General features: G+C 34.4%; 1 protein-coding gene across 2 annotated transcripts in view; it reads left to right on the forward strand.

Moving 5' to 3' along the window:
• CUL2 (cullin 2) overlaps nucleotides 1-24,364 on the forward strand; it is a 48,150-nt gene that overhangs the window by 19,136 nt on the left and 4,650 nt on the right. Inside the window, exons 6-21 of one of the 2 annotated variants that reach the window (XM_084508992.1) lie at nucleotides 1,616-1,698; nucleotides 4,438-4,524; nucleotides 7,906-8,002; nucleotides 8,096-8,206; nucleotides 9,445-9,607; nucleotides 10,787-10,911; nucleotides 12,518-12,625; nucleotides 14,781-14,840; nucleotides 15,229-15,357; nucleotides 15,461-15,547; nucleotides 16,082-16,234; nucleotides 16,610-16,687; nucleotides 19,747-19,813; nucleotides 20,410-20,612; nucleotides 23,381-23,482; nucleotides 24,230-24,346. In XM_084508992.1, coding sequence (XP_084365118.1) covers nucleotides 1,616-1,698; nucleotides 4,438-4,524; nucleotides 7,906-8,002; nucleotides 8,096-8,206; nucleotides 9,445-9,607; nucleotides 10,787-10,911; nucleotides 12,518-12,625; nucleotides 14,781-14,840; nucleotides 15,229-15,357; nucleotides 15,461-15,547; nucleotides 16,082-16,234; nucleotides 16,610-16,687; nucleotides 19,747-19,813; nucleotides 20,410-20,612; nucleotides 23,381-23,482; nucleotides 24,230-24,346 — 1,770 coding nt within the window. The remainder of the gene's footprint in view (nucleotides 1-1,615; nucleotides 1,699-4,437; nucleotides 4,525-7,905; nucleotides 8,003-8,095; nucleotides 8,207-9,444; nucleotides 9,608-10,786; nucleotides 10,912-12,517; nucleotides 12,626-14,780; nucleotides 14,841-15,228; nucleotides 15,358-15,460; nucleotides 15,548-16,081; nucleotides 16,235-16,609; nucleotides 16,688-19,746; nucleotides 19,814-20,409; nucleotides 20,613-23,380; nucleotides 23,483-24,229; nucleotides 24,347-24,364) is intronic. The other variant, XM_084508993.1, reaches the window with a different exon arrangement.

Below are 24,364 nucleotides of genomic sequence, written 5' to 3' on the forward strand. Positions count from 1 at the left end.
TTTTGGATGATTGGGATGATCTGTCCTTTATCTACCCAAGAGCAAATGGGCTTATTTTATGTTTAGATCTTTTCAGTCTCATGATGAAGTTACAAAAATAATATCCAGTATTTAGAATTTGTTGAAACAAAGTTCTCTCTGTGCACTGAAGTTTCTGTCTGAACATCACTGACATGTATTCATGAAACTGTGGGAGCTTTTCAGTAATCTTAAACAAGACTACATGCCTGCATAGTTCTTCTGGGGTATGTCACAATAGGAACATACGAGACTGTGGAAATATGTATGAAATACATATTGGCGTGGCCTCAAACATTTTATCATTCCAATAGGTGTTCCAGACGCTCAGTAATTCTTGTGCTAGGAAGACAGGATGAACTCAGTCTATAAAAATAGTCTGGTAGTGCTTGCAAAATGAGATATTTTTTTTGTCAATATTTTATGAATGCTTTATGAAGGATATTGCTTTTTCTGAGTTGAGCTCATGTCAGTGACTTCAGAGTTCTGAGTTTTTAATGAGGGAGAGGACTCATGGGAGCCCTGAGCTAGTAGGGAGTTAGGCTGTCTTCTATTTTTTTTTCTTTCATCACAGGGAAACAAATTCTGGAAATTGGAGGAAACTGCCACATTCTCTATTGTCGGTCTTAGGTGGAGAAGTAAGATCAATTCCTCTTTTCAAGGAGAAAAAGGTCTCCTGAACTGATAGGTCAGGTTGCTGGCTTGATCTGTCTGTAGCTTACTTGACAAGAAAATTCCAGCAGACAGCTTGAAGCTCTTACAAATTGGTCTTTAAAAGGAAGGTTTATTTTGCAGAGTGAATCAGATCGGATGCTTAGTAGCTAGGTGCCTACTTTCAATTAAGACATACCTCCCCGATATTTCACGTTTAACAGCTAGGGAGCTGTTAGTTGTGTCAAAGGTTGTTCAGCAGCAAACTCCCTCAGTCCTCACTGGTTTGGGGCAGTTCAGTCTTTCCCAGTTTACCACCTACTGGAAGGTATCTTTAGAAGTCTCAAATATGTGGTGGTCTTCCCCCCACATACCAGGGATCATGCTATCCCCTTTGGACTTTAAATCTGATTTCTGACTGCCCTGTTGTAAAAACTCATTTGAACAATTGCAGCAACGTTAATAAAAATAGGGTGTTTTGGGAGTGATTACTATACCCACGAGACTTTGAAATATTCAAGCCTGTTTGATCCCTGTAGTGATGTGTTAGGGACAGGGTCACCTGGCTGCAAGGGACCCTGTATGCTACCTTCGTACGGATTGGCCAAGAGACGTTCTGTTTTGTCAGCTGAGGAGATTTGATACCATTTCTGTAAATACTGGTGATTGTTACAAAAAGGGGTCTGTTCTTGAGATCTGCAGGGCAAACATGGTGTTGTTCTTCATTCATGTTTTCTCTATGCTTTATACTAGTAATTGTGTGTCTGCACATGTTTCAGATGTGGGAGGGGTGTCCAAACAAAATCATTAGATATTCTCCCCTTCTTTTTAAGTTCTTTATTTTTAAAATCCTGAGTGGGGAATTGGGAGTTGCTACCTCTGCTTTTTTTTTTTTTTTTTTTTTTTTTTGTTACTGATATAAACTTTTGGTGTTGTGTCCTGACAGCTAGCTCTTGATATGTGGAGAAAATTAATGATTGAGCCACTACAGGCCATCCTTATTCGGATGCTCCTCCGAGAAATCAAAAAGTGAGTGCATATTTTTTTGCTTTTACACAGTGGTGGGGGTATTGTACTACTTTTTTTTTTTTTTTAAAGTCTAATTACTTTGATCAAACTGGTTTATGATTTAATTGTAGATATGTTCTTGCCTGATAATGCTATTCTATCAGCTTTTATAATTGTAGCTATATGACTGCTATTCATGTATGTGAAGGAAGACTGAGGAAAAAAAAACACTTCATTTACTGTAACTCAAGTGTAGTGATCTTTTCTGTTTCAGCAACCTGTCTTAATAATAATGTGATTGGGGAATAGCTGGGATAATTCTCCAGGGCCCAAACGATGTCTTTTACTTTTTTTCTTGATCCGATGCTGATTGCTTATGGTTTCTGTGCTGTCAGTAAACATAAGGTCTTATGTGAGGATTTGCCAAAGACAGAAAAGCTTCGTTGCTTTGCTTGGGATTCAACATAAATTATTGCTTATCTGCAGCATCTGGGTTTCTGTTGCTCAGATGAATGACTTTACTTAATGTTCTTGGTGCTTTACATTAATTGTGAAATTGAAATAATTATTTTTGGACTTTGAGGGAATTTATTGTTTTATTTTGGAATCTTTGTTCCTTGACATCCCTGGTAATTACATGGTAGATATGGTTGTAGTATCCCCATTAACTTCTTAGGGCTTTTTAAGTTTTGATTTAAAACCTTTGCACTATTTAACTCCTGTAAGATCTTTTTATTTATAAATAACCAGAAAGTTTGAAATCAACTACAGAGGCTATATCAGTTTCTACACTTTTACTGCTAGCTATGGTAGTTCTGGAGTTGCCTAATGACTGGGATTTTTTTAAGGAATTGTATGCCTCTGTGACTCAGGTGACTGGGCTAATTACATAAACTGAAAGAATGAGCTTATTTGGCAGATCAAGTTACCTTAGGATGTGGACTTCGTCAGCCAAAAAGCTGTATCCATAAAGCACTGGAAGACTGATCTCAATATTAGAGCATTTTCTTTTCCTTCCTGAATTAGATTTCTGAAGACTTAATAACTGGCAGGATGTTTCTCTCAGGTGGTATTTCTGAAGCCAGGACATACTCACTTCTGGTTGTTGAACCATGCTTTCTTCGTAACCAGTGCTAATGTGCCTTCTTTCGTATGTTTACTGTAACAATTGTACTATGGCTTTATATTTACTAAATGAAGATTCCCTAATTCATGGTGAATAAAATTCTGCCTTTTTACATCAAGTGCAGTGAAACTGAATATTTCATTGAGAGGTGGAAGCAGAAATCTTAATGTTTTTTCAGCAGACATCTGATGCTGCTTAAAAGTAATGGTATAAATTTACCTTGAGGCTAACTGTGGACCTTGCAAAGATGTTTAGGTCATTAGCTTCACAGGATGTTAGATCTTGAGACTGTAACATGCTAATGTTATTTGTTAAACGTTTTCAAACATTTTAAATAAAGCTTGAGTCATTGTCTACAGTAGTTGGGTCTGTAATTCCCCCCCACACCTCTTTCTAAAAATATCCATTTAACTATCCGTATTAGTTTTGTTCTAGTCATTTTTTGATCTGTATATCATGTAGTGAACTATATAAGACAAAGTAGTATTACAGCTGTTCTTCCTGATACCATGAAATGGGGGGAATGCTGTTTGTATTCTGAAGGTTGTCTTTGCATGTAACTGCAGTACTGTTGCTGTTCTTTGCTCTTAGTCCGCTGGTTGTTGCAGGTTGCAAGAGACAATTTTGAAGCCTTTGTTGCAAGGGGCTGTTAAATGTCTTCTACCGTTGAGTTCAGCAAATCAGGGATTAATGTTTTTAAAGAAACAGATATCAATCAAGTGCATCTATCAGAGGCACGAGAGTATGCATGATTGTTACCTAAAATAAATAATAAACTTAATAAAATTACTAATATATATACTTAAACTTATCCATCAGATGTCTTTAGTGTAGTAATTAAAACATGCATGATTTAATAAAATTTATTTTACAGAAAAAATAGAATATAAATAGATGGACAGTTGAACTTCTAATACCAGAAGATTTTGCATAGAATACAATACACAGAGTTAATAACCAAAAAGGAGTCAAATGGCTGTGTATAAAAGCATGTTTTAACTATGTCTTTATTGTACCAGAAAAGATATGGAGAGCAGAGCCACATGTTTTGCTTTCAGTTTTTATGAATATGTTGAACTGGAATTTAAAGAGGGAAAAAAAAAGGCATGAAAACAAACTGATTAAATTCTTATACACGTCCGCTGTTTTTAGAAGCTATAAACTTTTGCAATACCTGTTAAAAATACATTGAAATTAAACACTCAGGGCATGTGAAAATGAAGAAGCACAGATAGTAACTTGTGGTTCAACGGAACAAGATGATTAAACTGCTCTAAGAGTTTGCTAATGCCACGAAGGGGCAGGTTGTACCCTACCTTTCTTGTGCTGACTTTACTTACCGAAGCCCTTACTGATCCAACTCAACAGCTAATACAACAGGAAACCATCTAGTCTTAATATTTCTATGGATTGGCATGATGAATCAGTTCAGCAAAGACTTAGACGAGTGCCAAAGCAGTGAAAGAGGGGATACAGAAGCCTGTGACCGAGCAAAAGGGAGTAGCGTTAGCCCCCTTAAACAGCAGAGAGTTGTTAAATCACTTAAGCCAGTCTTGTCTGACTGCACTTCTCTTAATACAGTTCTCTTAATACAGAGTTCTGAATATAACACACTTTCTTCCCCCTCCCTCTAGCCCAAGCACTCCTTCTACAAGGCAAGCTGAATACCAACTTACGCATTTTTGTTTCAACACAACAGGAAGCCGACAAGATCTCGAATTGTGAGAAAATTCATCTCTGAAATTCTTAAATAATTTGGAAATTATGCAGGTGCTAGCTCAAATGTTGGTGTGATTAGCACGGACTAACCAGGAGATGCTTCTCTACTAAACACAACTAACACTTTCTAACTAACCGAACCTATTCCTCTATAAGCTGATACAAATAACGTATCATTTGGAAGAAAATCTATTAGAAGTTAATAATTTCTTTTAAAGTGTTCCAAATAGGCTCTTCTGGTTCAGGGCACATTCTGTAGTTTTAGACAGGCCATTGGTCTGACACAGCAGAACACTTGAATAATGGAATCTTCTTTTAATGAATATAGAATTTATTATTGTATATTGACCTCTAAATGTGTGCTGTACAGATATAATAGTACACTGTACAGTATGTGTTAAACTTCCACAGTTAGGTTTAGTCTTAAGGCTCAAGATGGAGTTAATAAAACAGCTCAATTTCCTTGAGCTTTTGCTTTATAGTTTTCTGCATTGAATTTGAAAAAGGGAACCATATCAGCAGCAGAACTGGAGGAGCTTTTATTTCTGGTGCTTTATATTTTAGCTTGATTCCACACCAAAAATTATTCTTTCATTCTCTTCCATCCTCCCACGCTGTCTTGTGACATCCCTACTTCAAACTGGGTGGCAGCTGCTTCTGTAAAAATTTGCATCCGTACTGCCTGCTGACTACCACCACACAGAAAGTATGCAGAACAAACATCCACCTCCCAGGTCACCAGTTTGTCTCATTCGAGTTCTCATTACTGCAACTTTCATAACAATAGTCCTTAAACCTTCTGCAACAACTGAGACTTCTATCAAGTTTTGTTGAAACTACCCATTTGTTCTCTAAGTTTTCTTGAGAGGCGTTCAATAAATGTAAATAAAAACCTGAAGATGCTACTGAACTGAGGAGAATGATACTTTGGAGACATATGCTACATATCTTGGAAACTGTACAGCTGAAAATAGGTTCATTTGAAAGACAGGTTCATACTGAAGTTCGTAACACAGTTCTGTCAATAAATTTTGTGATAACTTTGCTGTAGATGTGTAATGCTCACACAGAGGAAACCTAGGTTAAATTGCATAAAATTCTGTGAGTATGAGGGAAAAGATTGTTGGCATCTGTGAAGTACTTCTTGGCAATCGTTCTATTTTTTGACTGTATTAAACTGTGATCTTAGTTAAACTATTAAAACTACACCATTCTGAAGGCCGGGAAATCTAGCAGTATGTAATTTTCCTGATATTAAGAATTTTGTTCTAAGTTTATCATTTGATTGGCAATCCCATCCTCACTACCACCCTACTCAACAGCAGATTATCAATTCTTACTTATATATTGTGTACACCCAGCTTCCCCCATGGAAGGCCAGCTCTGCATTGCCATCCTTTTCCTCTATTGCCTTTATGCTGTGTGGCCTCTGCATCTAAAGCCTGTCTTCTCCCTTGCAGCTCAGGCAAGATCTGCATCTGCTGCATCTACTTTTTGTTCAAAAACACAAAGAAACAAAAACAAAACACTTCTTCTAATGATATGTTGCCCTTTGAATTCCCTGGTCTTGACCTTTGCTGCCCCTTCTCCAGCATCTATGTGAGCTAAGGTCTGTGAATCAAGCAGCAGGAAGCTGGTTCATCCTCAGTTACAGTGCTTTATCACCCCTGTCTTTCCAGGTCCAGAAACCTGCATGCTGAGGCAGGTTCCACCATCTCTTGGCAGAGGCCAGCCGTCCAATATGTTTACCTTCTGGTCCCCTATCTTTCTCCGCTCCATGACATCGTGTTGTTTTCAGAGCTCATGCATCACACAGCCTTACTGTGCTGCTGGGCACCTCCTGGATGGAACTGCTTCCAGGTCCTGGTCTAGTGTTACACATCCCACTTCTCTTCTGTGAGGTGCTGCCACCTGTGCATCACGTAACCAGACGTAGCAGAGGACTATTGGAAAGAATGTGGGATGTCATTACACGTACCCTAAAGTAGACCTCTTGTGCTGGTTCAGCTGCCAGAACCAGAGGAAGCCTTCCTATCCCCCAGGGGAAAGAAAATTCTTTCTAGTCATCATGAGCTTAAATCTAAGGATCTTAGGATACGGCGGTATTTAGAAGCGATGCATATACTCAATAATGTGAATGTAGGAATGTGGTGTGGTGTGTGTAACACAGTAACTGCTGCTGTGGCTGCCCTGTTCAACCTCTCTGGGATGTCTCTCGTGGGCATCCTCTGTATGTTTTTCATCAATTCTAAAATAAAGGCAAGGAAAGATGATTTCTCCATTGTTCCACCTGCAGCCTAGATGTGTGTATGTTAATGCTTGGATTTGAAGTGTTTACGCTGGCTTTGCCCCCCCCCCCCCGCTTTTAATTTTTAAGTCATTCCTGTAACCCACTCTCCTGAGCCAACAACAGTTTCCAACAGAGAACTGATTTTTTCTTTTCAGTGCAGACTCAGTAAAATTCTTATATCTACAATTATATATGTGTATAAATGTATTTAAAAATTGAAAGCATTTGGAATTACAGCTGTGGATGTTTGCCTGTAAATATACTTTTTTTAAAGTAGTATTTTAATCTTATCTACAAGTAGGAGTTAAGGATTTTTTTTTTTTTTTGGCAAAGCGTATGTGAAAGGTAGTCTTTTTTAGAACAGTTCATGTTTCAGGAGTGCCTCTGCTGCTCTGAGTGGGTCTGTTATTTCCAGTCTTTGCAAAGGAATGAACACTGCTAATTGTAGCATGCAAAACACTTTTTTTTGACATTACTTTTGTTTTCAACTGAATGGAACTAAAGAGAATGTTTACTTTATTTGAGCCCACTCGCTTGAAGCTAAGAAATTGACTGGAAAATGCAAGGCTTTCCTTTTCCAGCATATGAGTAAAGATTATGCCAAGTACGTTATTTGTTCTACTTGACATCTGCATGTTGATTGAATAGCAAATATTCTGAAAAGCACACACTAGGCTTCTTGGTGTGATGTTGGCAAAACTTATTTTATTGGCAGAGATGGGAGTGTGAAAGTAATCTGTTCAATGAAGGCTACAGATACGAGGTGGAGTTTAATGTAACTTCTAAAGTTCTTGCTTAGACTATGTATGTAGGTTGGAATACGTAAATCCTTAGCAAATATTTGGAAGTTTCATGATCTGCAAATGCTTGTGAATAGTTTATGAATTGCCACTTCAACAATTTAAACATACGGGAGAGAAGAAACATCATATTCATTTATTTTGAGATTAATCCTATTCTTTTTTTGGCCAATTTAAACAGAGGAATTTACTAGAAAATGTTTTCATCCAATACTAAGTTATTTCATTAGGCTATCAGATTTGTTACACCTAGATACCTGCATTCTCATGAATGTTTGTTTTCACTATTTCAGTGATCGCTGTGGAGAAGACCCAAACCAGAAAGTAATCCATGGGGTTATTAACTCCTTTGTTCATGTTGAACAGTATAAGAAAAAATTCCCCCTAAAGGTAGATACACATTTCTGATTTATATTCTGAGTTGTGAACGTTAGTCTAGTATATGTATTATTTGCACTTAAAAAAAATATTTCTCCCTTTTAGTTTTATCAGGAAATTTTTGAGTGTCCTTTTCTGAATGAAACAGGGGAGTATTATAAACAAGAAGCTTCAAATTTATTGCAAGAGTCAAATTGCTCACAATACATGGAAAAGGTAAGAGATTCTTCCGTACACATGCAGTATCTGAAATACAAGATTATCATTTTATAAATGATTCATGTGTTCCTGTTCTGTTCCATATTTGTTCTTTCTCATGCTTTCTCGTGTAGTTTGAGATTATTCTGATGGCATGCTGTATCTGAATATAGATTAATAACTTTGCCTAAATACATTATTTTGAAGCTAGCAACCTATAATAAATGATAAACCAATTGCATGAAAAGTAAAAATAAATATAGATATTTAAAAAACAGGAGTTTGATCCTTACTGCTTCCTCACTTCTTTGTTTTTCTTCTTTTTTTTTCATAAAAGCACGTTATCTGTAACATGAGAATTTTAGCAGTGTAATGTTTAGGGAAAACTATATGGTAGAGTAGTTACAGAGCATTTTTTAAAGATTATATATTCTGAAGATTATATATTCTCGTTTTGCGGTTTACAAAGTCAAGTTTTGGTACCTGTACTGTGGTTGAGAAGGCAGAGATTAATATAAGACTAGGTGTTAGTCCTTGGTGCTGTGCTGTTCACAGTAACAAGATGGAAAAATTGAAGATAAGGTTGGGAGATTGCTTATAACTGTAAGAAGCATAATGTAATGGTTGAACACCTGAGGTGAAATTCAGTGACAGGCTAAGGCTTCAACTGAACCACAAAAAATGCAGATTTATCTTGCTTATTAGTGTTTTGCAGTTGTGCTAGTCTCCCTAGCATCCTTTCATATTCACCAGTTAAAAATACCTTTATGTCAGATATTCGTGATTTCTTTTACGGTAATACCTATTTCATTCATTGAGATTGTAAAGAGAGTTTTTCTGAATAGCTCAGGTGTAGATCTGTACATGTTTATGTACAACAAGGGTTTAGAACAGAAAATTGATTTTCATATTTACGTATGTCTATTATGTACATACTTGCTCAGAAGGAATAGAAGAAGTGTAGTAGGAGAAATTGGTCACAAAGTCAAAGGAAAAAGAAATTTTGAGGACTAATGAATGCTATTAGATTTCCAGTAGTGTCTGAGAAATAGAAGATTATGTTAATTCAGTAACGGCCTGGTTCAAATCAGCAAATTCAATTATTCAGCATCTTGGGCAAGTTCATTTTTATCTTCTGGTTACTCATTTCTGTCTCTTTCTGTCTCTTATTCTATGTATTTATACTATTCTATATTCATGGATCTAGGCTGTTTGTTAGTATTTCATTTGCTCTCAGTTTAAAAACTTGTCTATAGGTTTTAGGTAGATTAAAAGATGAAGAAATGCGGTGTCGGAAATATTTGCATCCCAGCTCATATGGCAAAGTGATTCATGAATGCCAACAGAGAATGGTAGCAGATCACTTGCAGTTTCTACATGCAGAATGTCACAATATTATCAGACAAGAGAAAAGAAGTGGTAAGACTTACTGATCTCAAAAAGCATGAAATGTTTTTTATTTTATTCATTTAGCATTGCAATTTATTATTTTTATTCAGTGACCTTTGATGTGCATAACCATTTTCAGCTGATATATATTACTCATTGAGAAACTCAATTAAATTCCAAATGAGATTTTTCTTTTACCTTTCAAGTTGTCATCATTCTCCCAAATATACAGTCTAAATCTTCTTTTGCATTTTACTGTTAACAAGCCTTCTTTTGGCTGAAACTCTTTCCCTTTCCTTGTCATAGTCAGCTTAAAAACACACTGAAGTCTTGTGTCCTGTAGAATTAATCATATTTTATGCTTGTGTTTTCATTTGTAAACCAATGGCTCTATCTTTACAGATTTCTTCATCTTCATTTGACGGGTCAGGATTATAAAACATTTTGGTTTCTTTCCATAGCCACTTTTTATTGTCCTGAATTTTGTAATCTCCCCTCCCAAATCCTTTTTTACAGAAGCAGATGTTCTTACATTTATATTCCCCCTTTTTTTTTTAAATTAGAAAAAAAAAAAAAAAAAAAAGCTTCCTGATAACTACATGCCTTTTACCCTTGAAAGAATAGTTATTCTTGCATGGAGGATGGTATCTATTATGTGAAACAAATTATTTTTCACAGGCAGAATGTATTTAATACTAGCGATCAATTTCCAAAAAGTTTTTGCACAATTGATCATGGCTTGGATTTTTTTTTTTAACGTGAATTTAATAAAACCAGACATTGCTTATTTACAGATTTTCTTACCTGAGAAAAATCTCAAGCCACCATTGGAGGAAAACAATATCAAGAAGACATCAAAACTGATCTTAGTCAGCTGCTGCTAAGGGAGACGTAGGGAGGCAGAGGATTAAAAATAAACTAGTACAACACTTTTCTTTACCAGGCTACCTGTCCTTTTGGAGTCTATCCTAGATACGCACTATTGGAAGAGTAATGTAGTCCCAATGGCAGTACTCTGTAAATGTTAATACTAGCCCTGCACTTTCCTTTTCTTCTTTTGTCGGTGATTCAGTGTATGTTAAATATTTTTTTCCAAACAGTTGGTCTTGTTTCAGTGTTTAAAAGTTCTGTGTGAAATTATGATACTATTTTAAGTGTTGATTTTTAGTGTTTCTAAGCATATTCTATAAAAATGTATCTCTGTTGCAGACATGGCAAATATGTATACTCTCCTTCGTGCTGTGTCAAGTGGTTTACCTCATATGATTCAGGAACTTCAAAACCATATCCATGATGAGGGCCTTAGAGCAACCAGCAATCTTTCTCAGGAAAATGTGAGTTTCTTTAGGCAGCTGAAATTACCTATTTGATTGACATTCCTAATGAAATGTTTACCCTTTTCTTTTTAATATATTATGTTTCTTTAATTTTGTTTATATGAAATTGGTTTGGAACTTTATGCATAAATTGTAGTTTCTAATCAGCAATCTGAGCTGTACAACACATATCTATCCTGAGAGTTGATTGTTGTGATCTAACCAAAGCAACTACAGATAGATATTTTTCATTGTTGCTTGTTTAATGCTGTCGTGGCAAGTAGGTCCTTTTGTTGTATGTGTTTTTTTCTGTTGTTTTATTTTTTTATTTTTTTTCCCTGACATTTGCTGTTCTCATATGTTAGTAACCAGTGATACAATTTAGTTGAGCTATGTGTTATTTGTAAAGACTTGACATCCTGTCCTGATTTCAGTGTGGTGTTTTTCACTAATAGTTTTGTAGTTTCATGTTTGTATGTGACGTTTGAAAATACTGTAGCTTAATTGCTCTACCGAAGTGGTTTTGTTTAAACTTTTTTTAACTCATGTGTATTTAAATTACTCAAATCAATTTTTGTTCCTTGAACATTACTGTTCAGAGGAGAAAACAAATATAACACCACATGGAAGCTCTTTTGTACATTTATACATCTTGCTGTCTAGATCTGTGCTCAGTGTAGGACAGTGACTTTAGCTATCCAGTATTTCTGTCTAAAAAAATAAAGAGATATGAGCTGTTGTAAACTAACTTCTGTTGACTGCACAGGAGTCTGCTTACTCCTCATAGCTCCTGTGTACCTTCAGAAAATGGACTGAAGTATTTAGTAGCATATTTTGCTTTCAAAAAAAAAAAAAAGTTTACCAAGTCTTTAGCTTTCAAGCTAATAGTGTCTCCACAGTGAAATCAATGCAGACCCACGAAGGTGATTCATAGCCTTACCTAGGTAAACTCAAATGTGAAATACTTGGCTCCACTATGTGGAGTACTTTGGCAACAAAACGTTTCTGCTGTGTGACCTGATAATGCACTTGGGGAGTCAAGTGACGTAGTGAGTGCATTGCACACTCTTACATTGCAGCCTGCTGTATTATCTGTGCAGGTGCTCCTTAAATTCACATCAGTTGTTTCCACACAAAATATTTTGCTGACATGTGGCACACTAAATTTGATTGGTAACTGTTCTTCTACGTAGGAAAGTTCAAACGTCTCGTTCAGCTTTCTGTATTCAGAGTCAGTAGAAGAAACAGTTAACTTATTACAGTAGCTTTTCCACTTGATTTCTGTATTTACATATTACCATTAACAATTTCTGAAAGTGCTCATAAATTATGTTCGGTCGTTATGGAAAAGATTAGATAGCATCGGAACAGTGTAGACTCAAATATGTGATTGATTTTTAATGTAACCATAGACTTTTTAATTCAAAAACATGCTCAAGCACACTAGTACAAGAGTATGACTGCAGAAGCAGTCCTCTCAAAGGTTTAATTACTAGTGATTTAAACTTTTTATCAGAAAGAATAATTAGAAAAAAATGTACAATTAAAGTAGATATAATTATGTTTGTGTGTAGGTAATAACCCTTTTCTTAATAACTTGCTTTCTGCTTTATCTCCTTTTTAGATGCCAACTCAGTTTGTGGAGTCAGTTTTGGAAGTGCATAGTAAATTTGTTCAACTTATCAACACAGTTTTGAATGGTGATCAACACTTTATGAGTGCCCTTGACAAGGTAATTTTAACCTATTAAGTTTAAAAAAAAAACAACACAACATTGGAAAACAAAATGTGGAACCCTGTTTCAGGTTCACCAGAATTCTTCAGGGCACCAGCACATTTAATAATAGAATTCTCATGTAGTTTTTCTAGTTTGGAAATGCAATTAAATAGAAGAAATTCTAGTACTGGGAAAAAAAAAATAGGTATGTACAAAGAAAAACATGGTAATACTTAAAATTTTACTGAAAGGAAGACTTTTTAATCAAAAATCAAACCAAAAATGGAGCTGACCCATTTAATATAAATTTAAGGTAATAAATAGGCAAATTGTGTGTTGCAAGAATTTTGGCAACTCGGGAAAAGGTTTTCTACTCAGCACTGGTGAGGCCTTATCTGTGTCCAGTTCTGAGCCCCCCAGTACAAGAGAGACATGGAAAGAGTCCAACAGAGGACCAATGAGATGCTGAAGGGACTGGAGCTTGCCCAGGTTCTTGTGAGATTGGGTGGTTCCTTCTCAAAGAAGAAGAACATTTTATCTAATCCATTTGTTAATATCCCACTCTTCCAGATATATCATTGTATCTTTTATCCTGGAGAGTGAATGTAATACTTACCTATCTAGATTTTTAAGTCATAAGATGTATGCATACATTTCATTACTCTTTTTCTGGTGTGTATAGTATTCGGAGTTTGTAATTAATCTTATGCAAAGCTTTAGATAAGTTTCAGCCAAGGCTAGTCCAGAAAGGCATAGAGACAAAGATAGCAATAATACAGTTGATAAGTAACCATCTGTCTTTGTGATACTGAGAAATTATTTATTTAGTATTTTAAAACGAATGCTTATTTCAGTACAACTTTTCAAGTGCAACTAAAGTCTTCTACCAGAAGGTGGAGTAAAAGGAGACTGACAGCTACTTTTACTGGTACATAGGTAGTGTACTTTTTCGTGAAATACTTCAGTTCTTCACTTCAGTGATCCTTATTACAACAAATATTTAAAATATTAATGTGTTGCCAGTTTTCCATGGTCAATATCAAAATTGCTATTGTCACCTCCAGTATTATTACAAAATAGTGCATTAAGCTTCAGATTTCTGTATTTCTTGTCAAATAATGCATTCCTTTGTCATAGGGATTCTAGGGACCTATTGTCAAATACTGGAATGTTGAGACATTGTACAAAAACTTGTTTGTCAGTTCTTTTTAATAATAATAATAGTATTTTCTGCATAGGTTCATTTGAACATTAATTTTTTGTAATGTGATACAGCAATTCAAGGAAGTAATTTCCTGTACTCACACTAGTTTAAGTCTTACTGAATTTGGAAGCTAAAGTCACAAAACAGATTAAATTCCTAGGAACATGGTTGTGCAATATTTTTAGACCAGTATTAATGTAAAATGTTAATTTAAATTTGATAGCTTATAAACTAATCTTGATGATTCTGGTATCTTTATTGTGCAATTTCCAATTCCAAACTACCATTATCTCCTTCCTTTTCTATTTCCTCATATTCAGGCTTTCTTTGTCTACCATGGTTTTTGTACCACACTGCTTCGAATTTCCACATAATCACTCTCAACAATACATTTTTTAATTTTCTTTAGTCTAACAAAAATCTGAAAACCAAAATAGTTTTCCTTTCTTACTGCATACCAAGTATGTTCTTCAAATCAAGCTGTGTTCTCTTGTAAGCTACTGTTGATGTGTGGCTGCTCAAATCTTCATCTGCTTTCCTTAGTTTCTTTCCATCCATAATTTTAGACCATACTTATTGCTGTATACCAAAACCTTCATACTTTGGCGTTTAAGTTTCTAATTCTAAATTTCTTAACTTTTAATTCTAAAAGTTCTTAATTCTAAAAGTTCTTTAATTCTAAAGTTCTTAACTTTTCTCTAAAGAGAAAGTTAATTCTCTCTCCTGCTTTTTGAAATTAACTCATATTCCTCTACTTTTTCCACTTCAACTCAAATCTCAATTTAAAAATATTCAACAAATTCTCACACAGCTGTAATCCAAATCCCTTTATTCATTGTTTCTTTTGAGTTTCATAGGCTCTTGGATGGTCTGTACCTGAACATTTTTTTAACTATTTTAAAATTCATAACAGAAAAAGTTTCAAGTCGTTTCCATTTTATGTCTTTACTCTGTGTTCCTATGTAGGCTTTGACATCAGTAGTTAACTATAGGGAGCCCAAGTCGATCTGCAAAGCACCTGAGTTGGTAAGTGATAAGTATTATTGTAGAATTTAATCGTAATACTTCCTTATAACTGTCAAACAAAGTAGCACAGGGACTGTCACGTGAATATCCATTTCTCTAAGTCAGCATCAGGTGTATATGCCAGTAGTGGTTACTTAACCCCCATGCACATTTGAAGGTATGCAAAAAAAAAAAAGGTGCAGTTACAGTTTTTCATATAGAATTTGTGTTTTTGGTGGATGTAGTTGGTGTCTTTTACCTGTGAATACAGCCCTTATAATAGAACATGAGACTATGGACTGTGAATTACTTCATGTTTTAACTTTCATGTAGAATTTAAGAGTACTTTGGTATACATGTGTTCTCAAGCTTGACAAGTAGGTTTGGGTTTCTCTTTTTTTAACTTGAGCTGGCCAAATACTGTGACAACTTGTTGAAGAAGTCAGCAAAAGGAATGACAGAGAATGAAGTAGAAGACAAACTTACAAGTTTCATTACCGTGTTCAAATACATTGATGACAAAGATGTATTCCAAAAGGTAACTACTGATATTCAAATTTAAACTTTACACAAAGTTTACACAAAAGTGTGGTTACACTTTTAAAAATCCTTATATCTGTTTGTTTTTTTTTTCCATGCAGTTCTATGCCAGAATGTTGGCAAAAAGGTTAATTCATGGTTTGTCTATGTCTATGGACTCTGAAGAAGCCATGATTAATAAACTAAAGGTAATGTAATCCTCTTCTAATGTAACCAAGCGTAAGAGAATGTAATGTTTAGAGGGAGCAGCAGAGGGTGCCAGAGATAACTTAGCAATCAGTAGATTCTTTTTAAAATAGTTAAAAACAAAAATGAAGTAGTGTATGAAAGATACATTGTGAACTATCACTTAAATATTCAAGGTTTTTGGTGGTTTTTTGTTTTTTTTTTTTTAATGATTTTTGGCAGTTTATGAAGTGTATTCAATAGCCCATTTTTTATGTTGTAAAAGCACAAGCAGCCTGTCATAAACTAGCTTTATCTTTTAATAAGAAATTATATTGTTCATCTAAACTAGTGTGCACAAAGATAAGATAAATTTGATAATTTTCTTTTATAGCGTTTGTTTTCTATTATACATATATTTTCTGTTCCCTGTAAACAGTGTATAATGCTTCTAAAAATTAGATATTCATATTATAGTAATAAATGCGTGATTGTGCAATATTTATTTCATAGGTATTGTTTTCACAATAAAACTTCTTACAATTATTTTTTCACAGCAAGCCTGTGGTTATGAATTTACCAGCAAGCTTCATCGAATGTATACAGACATGAGTGTTAGTGCTGATCTCAACAATAAATTCAACAACTTTATCAAAAACCAAGACACGATTATAGATTTGGGAATTAGTTTTCAGATATATGTTCTACAGGTACTAATGTATGTTTATTATTACTGAGTTATCTGTACTTTTTTTTTTGTTGTTTTGATAACAAATGAAATACTTTTCTAACTAGGAACACTTCTTATATCACACCTTGTGATCAGTGTGGAATAATTTGTTTTCCTAGTTTTAATTTTTAAAATTAACCTGATAGCACACTAAATAGTAGTGATGCAAAATGCCTTGTGTTTTTTACCTGAGTTTGTCTCACCGGGGCATGTATAATGAGCAGTAAAACTTCTGGTCTCAGGTGAGCGTCTTATGACAATATACATTGTAAAACTGTTCAGTGGTGTTATTTTTTTTCTTGATATATATATTGTATGAAAATGTTAATGCTTTCATTTTTCCTGATACCCTTAGGCTGGTGCATGGCCTCTAACTCAGGCTCCTTCTTCTACATTTGCAATTCCTCAGGAACTGGAAAAAAGTGTACAGATGGTAGGTTAGTAGGAGGCTTCTTGTAAACATGTGGAAAATGTCAAAACTGCAAAAAAAAACACTATGATGATAACTCTAACAGAGGAAAACCTGAGCTATTTCATTTTGATTGTAGATCAAGGCTACCCTTTCTCTAGTTATATGAAATTTGGAAAGGTCACCCAAATTATATCTTGATTTCTATGTATGTATTTGCGTAACTTTTATTTCTTCTGTTTTCTACACTCAGTGATCGAAGAGGAAAATGCTACTAAATACAATCAAGTGAACTGACTTGATTCTTAACTTTAAAAACAATTCCAAATGATTTTAACCAATTATTTATATAATCTAAAAAGTAATATTAAAATTGAATAGACTTGGTATATTAAAAAGCAGATACAGCTTTCTTGTCGTGTATTTTGTATGAGCCACATTTTGTTCAAAATCAAACTCATGCAAACTTCTTTGAACATAATTTTGAGAATTTTCAAAGCATTAAAGGTTTTACTTTGGCCAAATATTCTCTTGCTATTTAACATTATTTCTGTTTTGTATGGGTAGAACATTTTATTAATTTTGATGATATTGTTCTGTTCTAAAAGTTATCTGTAAAGTGTTTTTGTTCAAAACATATACTCTGTGTATTTCAGCTTTGCTAACATATATTTTAATGATGAAGTACATTTTAGGTATAAAAATATAGCAGTTTTTATTCTTGCTGTATGCTGCCTTGAGTTGCTATCTGATCTAAATTGTACTGGCAAATGTCTGCTTCAGTGGTGAAGGAGCTTTTTCACATTTTACCACTAAGTGTTAGAACTTAAATAATTCTCCTTTTATTTCTGATGCATTAAGTGGCAGTTAATTTTAGTAATAAGTTTCCAACCTACATTCTGTGGATAACATGGGATCCACAGAAGGTAATTGATGACACATTGCTGTTCTTTGTGGGCTTAACATTTAGGAGTATTGTGAGTTGTGCCTCATTTGAAAAACTGGAAAAGAAGGGCTTGCATATCAGAAGAAGCTCAGAGTCTGGGTGGCTTGTCTAGCTTCAGTGTTTCGCCAGTTCAAAGGAGAACACTTATTCTTGGGGCACCTGGCTAGAATTAATGCTCTGAATTATCCTCATAGTTCCCTAAGGAAATAGAACATGCTCTTGGGATGTCTTTGAAATACTGACAACTTCTGTCTTTACTGTCAGATTTGATCAGTTGACCCAGAAAGAGAGCAAAGGGAAGTTTTTTTCTCATGAATTTTGACTGGACTTAGAGAAAAGGAAAATAATAATAGTAGTAGTAGTAATAATAATAGTAGTACTACTAATAATAATAATTTTGCAGTTGCACTCCAAACTATGGCAGTATTTGTACAACTGCCAGCTGTCTCAAACCTGAAAAAGTTGCAAACTTTTTATAAGTATATAGTCACTTGGATGGTATGCAAATATTGTTTTGTACCTACTTAAGCTTGTCGATGGAGAAACACCCGTTTCTTAAAAATGTCAAAAGCCACCTTTTTCCTTATATGTTTATATATTTAACTTTATTTGATGGTAACTGGAGTTGTATCCAGTGTTTCCTTTATTTTCCAAGGTGTTTTTGTTGTTGTTGTTGTTGTTGTTGTTTTTTTTTCTGTCTCTGTACTGGATACTTGTTTCCAGGAATGGCAAGATTGATAAATTACATATAATACAAAAGTAGGATAATTTTTCATCTTCTCTATAAACTTGATTTCTTGTCACAATCCACAAGTCACTTATGCATTTCGTTCTCTTACTCTGTGAAAATGATATTTAAATGTAGGTAAATGTAATTTTGAAAGAATCTTCTAGGAATGGCATTTCTAGAGTGTTCTGTAGAGCTATTTCATTTATAGATGCCAGACTTGTGTACTTTATTGCCAAATTTCAGTCTGCATAGCTAATTTTCACTTGCACAAAAGCATGGAACAAAGTTTTTCCATGTTTCTCAAGGAAGAGAGGAATTTTTAAATTAAGTCCTTTTCTTGCTCAGAGGTAGATCTCTTCATATTCTTGTTTTTCTATGTGTTTATGTGTCTTTCTATATTTTAAATACCAGGAAAAGTTGCTGTCCAGAGTGTATGATGTAACACTTTCCATAATGACTATAAATTCATATAAAAAGAAAAAATTCAGGAAGAAGTTAAAACATTACTACTAATGCAATTCAGGAAATAAGGTTTTTAAAATGCCAGTTTTAAGGAGATGCTTCAATTTTTGGTGTCAACATAAGTTTGAAATGTTACTTCTAAATCATAAATGTGTGCTTCTTTCTGAAAATAGGTTTTGGAAGATTTCAAAGTCTTACAAGTTTGGCAGCAGAAATTTAAGAACTTCCAGTCATTCTGGGTTCTGCGATGTTTTCCATTTGTGTAGTTGTGTCTAGCCTGAAACCCAAATTGGATGAGTGACAAAAACGTTACCCTCCTTTAAGCTTGCTTTTTTTGAAATTTTTCCCTAAAAATGTGTTGAGGAACATAAGATGAGATTCATCTTGAGAGTCGTTGTGTAGCTGACTGTGGGGGAAATACCTGTTAACTAAAAGCTTACATTTTTTAAATGACGCTTAAAAAAATGAGTAAAATGGATTTTCTGATTTGATTATAAATCAAATTAAATCAAATGAAGGCAAAGCCACTGAATATGGGTTTGATTTCACCATGGTGAAAAAACAAAAATACGTTTGTTTTTATATGAAATTGGAAAGAACAGAATAATGAAACATAACAGGATTGATAAACATTGAGGAACTGTTGCATTCAGTCGAGTTACGGTACTTATAGCTACAATATTTTATGCTTTGAGAGTATGAATGTCCCAACAATCTTTTTGATTGAGTCATCAAGTGGCATGTTAATGTGTTCAAGGAGTTCACTAAATAACTGGTGCTCGATCACCCATCTTCTAAAAGAAGGTGCTGTCATGAACTTATCCGCAAGGTCTGTATCTAATACAGTGAGCATAAAACCAGTATTTCTTTGCTGAAGTGTTAGTGTGATATTAAACTATTGTAAGTTTATATGTGTGATTAACTGAAGTTCATCTTGTTTTGCAGTTTGAATTATTCTACAGTCAACATTTTAGTGGAAGGAAGCTTACTTGGTTACATTATCTTTGTACAGGTAAAAACGAACACTTTGCTGACTTATGCTTTGTACAACTGGCAATTGTTTGTTAAAGGTCAAATGATGGCAAACATTGGAGGTGGAGCATTACACTGCATATTAAGTCAGTTTATTATTTTTGCATCATTAAGTTCTATTTGCTATTTAGTATTTCCAAAATTTGTTTGTAAACCTGCATGTGATTTGTTAAATCCAGGGAAAACTACAGTTGTACCTTAATGTACATTCTTCAGTGCCTTTTTTAATCACTATTCTGTGATTCTGTGTAAGCTATTACTAAGTGAAGCTTGCGTGTTGCACTGAGGGTATTTGGATTTTTTTTTACTACTTTAAATTGTATTGCATTATTCAAATTCAACGCTTTCAGTTTTCTCCTGAAAACACCACTGTTGTGGTATTCATAATTAGAGTTCTTTTTTTGCAAACCATATCCTATGTGCCTAAATTTACAACATCGGTTTTCATGTTCCCATGCCATACTGAGGTCTGAATTGCATGTGTGTAGAAACTGTATGAGTAGCTCTAGCATTTAGGCTTCAGGTGTCTTTTCAGCACGTTAATCAGTTTATAAAATACTACTTGTATCATTACAGGTGAAGTAAAAATGAATTATTTGTGCAAACCGTATGTAGCCATGGTCACAACATACCAAATGGCAGTGTTGCTTGCCTTCAACAACAGTGAAACTGTCAGTTACAAGGAGCTTCAGGACAGTACACAAATGAATGAGAAGGAACTGACAAAAACTATCAAATCCTTACTCGATGTCAAAATGATCAACCATGACTCAGACAAGGTATGCAGTAATGATAAAAGTGTTTCATGTTCTCAGTCTTTTGATTCTACTGTTTGTCGAGGGCTTTTTTAATACAAAACAATCAGCTCTTTTTTTTTTTTTTAATATATTATGGGCCTTGTTAGCAATTATAAATATTTATAAGGAAAGAGAGGAAGAAGTAGACCATCTTTGTTCTATATGCCTATAAAAGCAGGGTCTGCAAAAAAGGTAATAATACTAGGACTGTTTATTGTTCCTGTTGAATCCATGTGTCTTTAAACTCACTACTGTTGGATGAAATTCTCTTTAAATACATCACTTTCAAAGTAGTGGGATCATGGGAAGGAGCCTGAGTAGTAAATCAAAGTGTCTTAAAGAGATCCTTAAAATAAATTTGTGGGATTAAGAGACTGAAAGTAACAGCAACCATATAGTTCCTGGCTGACACAGGAGAAGGAGGGAGGACAGAGAGCAAGGAGGGCTTGTGTGAGAGGATTTTTGCTGCATTTTGCCAAATGCTGTCATTCCATGAGTTTCATGGAGTTCTAGTAATATCTGAGCTTTGTTTGTGGTTAAGGTGAAGATTCATACAGGTACTATTACCGACTCTGCCTCACACTTCTGTATGACCTACATCAAATCACTTACCTTTTTTCCCCATGCAGTGAAGGGCACCGAAGTCTGTTACGTAAGTAATGCTACAGAAGTGCCTTTGCATACTGTACAAACTTTAGTATGCACTTCCAGCTAGCCCAGAAAGCCAAAGTTACTCAGACAGTATCAAGCAGAACAAATTGATAAGCTGTTCACTTGGCTTACGAGAAGAAATCCAAAGCTGCTCTGATAGCTGCTTTTTTTTTTAACCAGGAAAATGTTAGAAAATGGAAAGTGAGATCGCAAGGAAGATCTGATGCTTGGCTGAAGCATAGGACATGCTTCCAATATCTAGAAATGAGCTCAGGTTGGAACAGTGGCTGGGAAGATGTCTGTTAAACCATGGGTGAAATATAACACTGGGAGCTATTACAGAAAACAGTGAGATTTTTCATCATCTTAGAAAGTTGCCCATTATTTAAAGGATTTACATTTATTTATGTCTGCCATATAAGGTTTATCTAGTTTCTTTAAGCATATGTCATTGAAGATTGAATGGTATAGCTTTCCAATCCTTTTACTTTTTAAAGTTTACCACTGCATTTTCTGGTTCTTTAACTTACAGGCTGCTGTATTCAAACATATTTCCTAATTCTGTTTTCTTTGCACTCCATCCAGCAATTTGAAAGCTGATCTGTATGCAGTCTGTCAGCTTACTCATTGGATAAGCCAGTGAAATTCAGTGGCTTAAGCAGTGAAATTAAATATACTGACTTCTCTCTACCTATGTCTGAGCTGCACAGCAAAGTACAATGTATTATATACTGCAGTTTGCTTTTGCTTGTTCCTTTTTTTTTTAATCAAACTTTTGACAAAATTTTTATTGGTTTTGTTTTGTTTTATACTCAACTAAACAATATATTTATACTCAAATAAACACAACAGTACTAAAGTTTTTAGACATTTTTAAAGCTGTTGATCTTTGCCCTTTCATATTAAATTTTCTGTACTGTGACTAGATACTATATTCTAATAGAGAATGTCTGCAGAATATAAAATTAAAAGTAATAGTATTTGGTATATTTTGTAAATAAATATTGACAGTGTTTGCTTAAGAGTTTGCTCAAGTATTTGCACTTGAGGCAACCGTAGTTTGGCAAGATTCCAAAGTCTAAGAAGCCTGGTAACTGTGTTCTGCTGGAAATTGGTAATACTTGTACAGACTCTTGCCTGGAAATTGGAAAGATTGTTCAGGTCATCCTGTTAGTTGAATGCAAAGGTGTTGGGACTGCTGGGAATAGTTACAATTTATTGAAAGAAATGGACTTTGACATATGTAGGGGAAAAAAATTGAGATCCAGATGAGAAAAAAAAAAGAGAAATTGCATACAGTTGTGGAACTGTAGAAGTTGCAGTTCATCAACTGTTTCTGATACAGCATAAAATGTTTATTTTTTTTCCTTAAGTTCTTTAAGGCAACTTTAGTAATGTTTGTGAAAGTAATAGCTTGCTCTCTTGAGGCTCTGCCATAAATAAATGCAAATCCTACTTTCTTTGCAGGGACAAAAATGTGTTTAAAAGGAGAGTGTTTCCAACTAAGATAAACTGTTGAAGTATTAAACCAGAACTTAAAACAGCTGTTCAATTATTAAAACTGAAATTGCTTTAATTGCTTCTCAGTAAAGAAGTTTTTCTTAATGTTCAGACTAGACATTAGGAAAAACTCCTTTACCAAGATGGTAGGTATATGTTGGAACAGGCTTCCTAGAGAGGTGGTTGATGCACTGTGCCTGTCCATGTTTAAGAGGAATTTGGATAAAGTTCTTAATGATAGTTTAACTTTGGGTCAGTTCTGAAGTAGTCTGACAGTTGGACTTAATGATCTTTGTAGGCCCCTTCGGACTGGAACTATTCTATTCATAATATTGACTTACTAACAGTACTCATGTGTATCAGAGTTCTTTATAGTGTTTTGTAAAATAGACTGGATTTCTAGGTTAGTTAAACTGTAACTTTAAAAACTAACCTAATTCAGGTGGCTCTTTAGAATTTTCACCTACAAATCCACTGAAATTGTTTGTATGCAAGCCCCTACCTGTGATTTTTTTAAGTAAACTGTTATCCTGGTAAATCCTTGCTGCTTATTCTTTTTTGGTTCCATTTCCGTTTTTTAAAAAGATTCTTTATTGCAGGAAGATGTAGAGGCAGAGTCTACATTTTCATTAAATATGAACTTCAGCAGTAAACGAACAAAATTTAAAATTACTACATCAATGCAGAAAGACACACCACAGGCAAGTATTCTTTGATGTTTGTAGATTGAACAGTTTATGAAGCTTATTTTTCTAAAATTGAATTGATGGTATTAGGTTGGTAAAAGCAGATATAAAGGTCTCTGTAAGATTTACATCACTGAAAACATTGTTTAAGTTTACAGTTTAAGCACTGCAATTTTTTCTGTACTTAAAGTATAGGTAGAAAAAAAAAAGGGTTGGGGAATAAGAAGAAAAAATGAACAAGGGCTATTCCTCTTGTACCAAACTGAATTGACGTTCTCCTTGTCTTATCTAATGAGACTTTTTTTGTTACTAGTGTTTATAAAAGTAATTTATTCCAGAAACAGCAGAGCCAATGAACTCCATTTTCATATGGTTTTGCGTCCTTTATCAACTATAATCAACTCAAATTTCAATAATCCAGGTTCCTTCTATATCTCCTAAGACATAGATATATATACAAGAGGTGTATGTGCTGATAAACTCAGTATCTTATAGTAAATTTTGCCCACTTTTCACCATAGCAAAATCTGATTTGGCTGGCTTCCTCCTACCTACCTGCCGACTTCCATGAAACCTTGTGTTCTTGATTTACAGAAGTGCTTTACATTGATCTTTATCTAGGTTTTTATATTAGTTTTAATACGTTTAATAAAGTACTTTTAATACTTTTAATAAAGTAAAAAGTTTAGATTCAAGGTACATTTATGATGTGTTTATTGATCTTATTATATTTGAAGCTTTACCATTCTTCCTTTATCGCAGGAGATGGAGCAGACCAGAAGCGCTGTAGATGAAGATAGAAAAATGTATCTTCAAGCTGCTATAGTCCGTATCATGAAAGCACGTAAAGTGTTGCGACATAATGCTCTTATTCAGGAGGTAAGAGAAAAATCCTCT

The sequence above is a fragment of the Aythya ferina genome (genome assembly GCF_964211825.1).
Source record: "Aythya ferina genome assembly, chromosome: 2".
NCBI classification, from domain to species: Eukaryota; Metazoa; Chordata; class Aves; order Anseriformes; family Anatidae; genus Aythya; species Aythya ferina.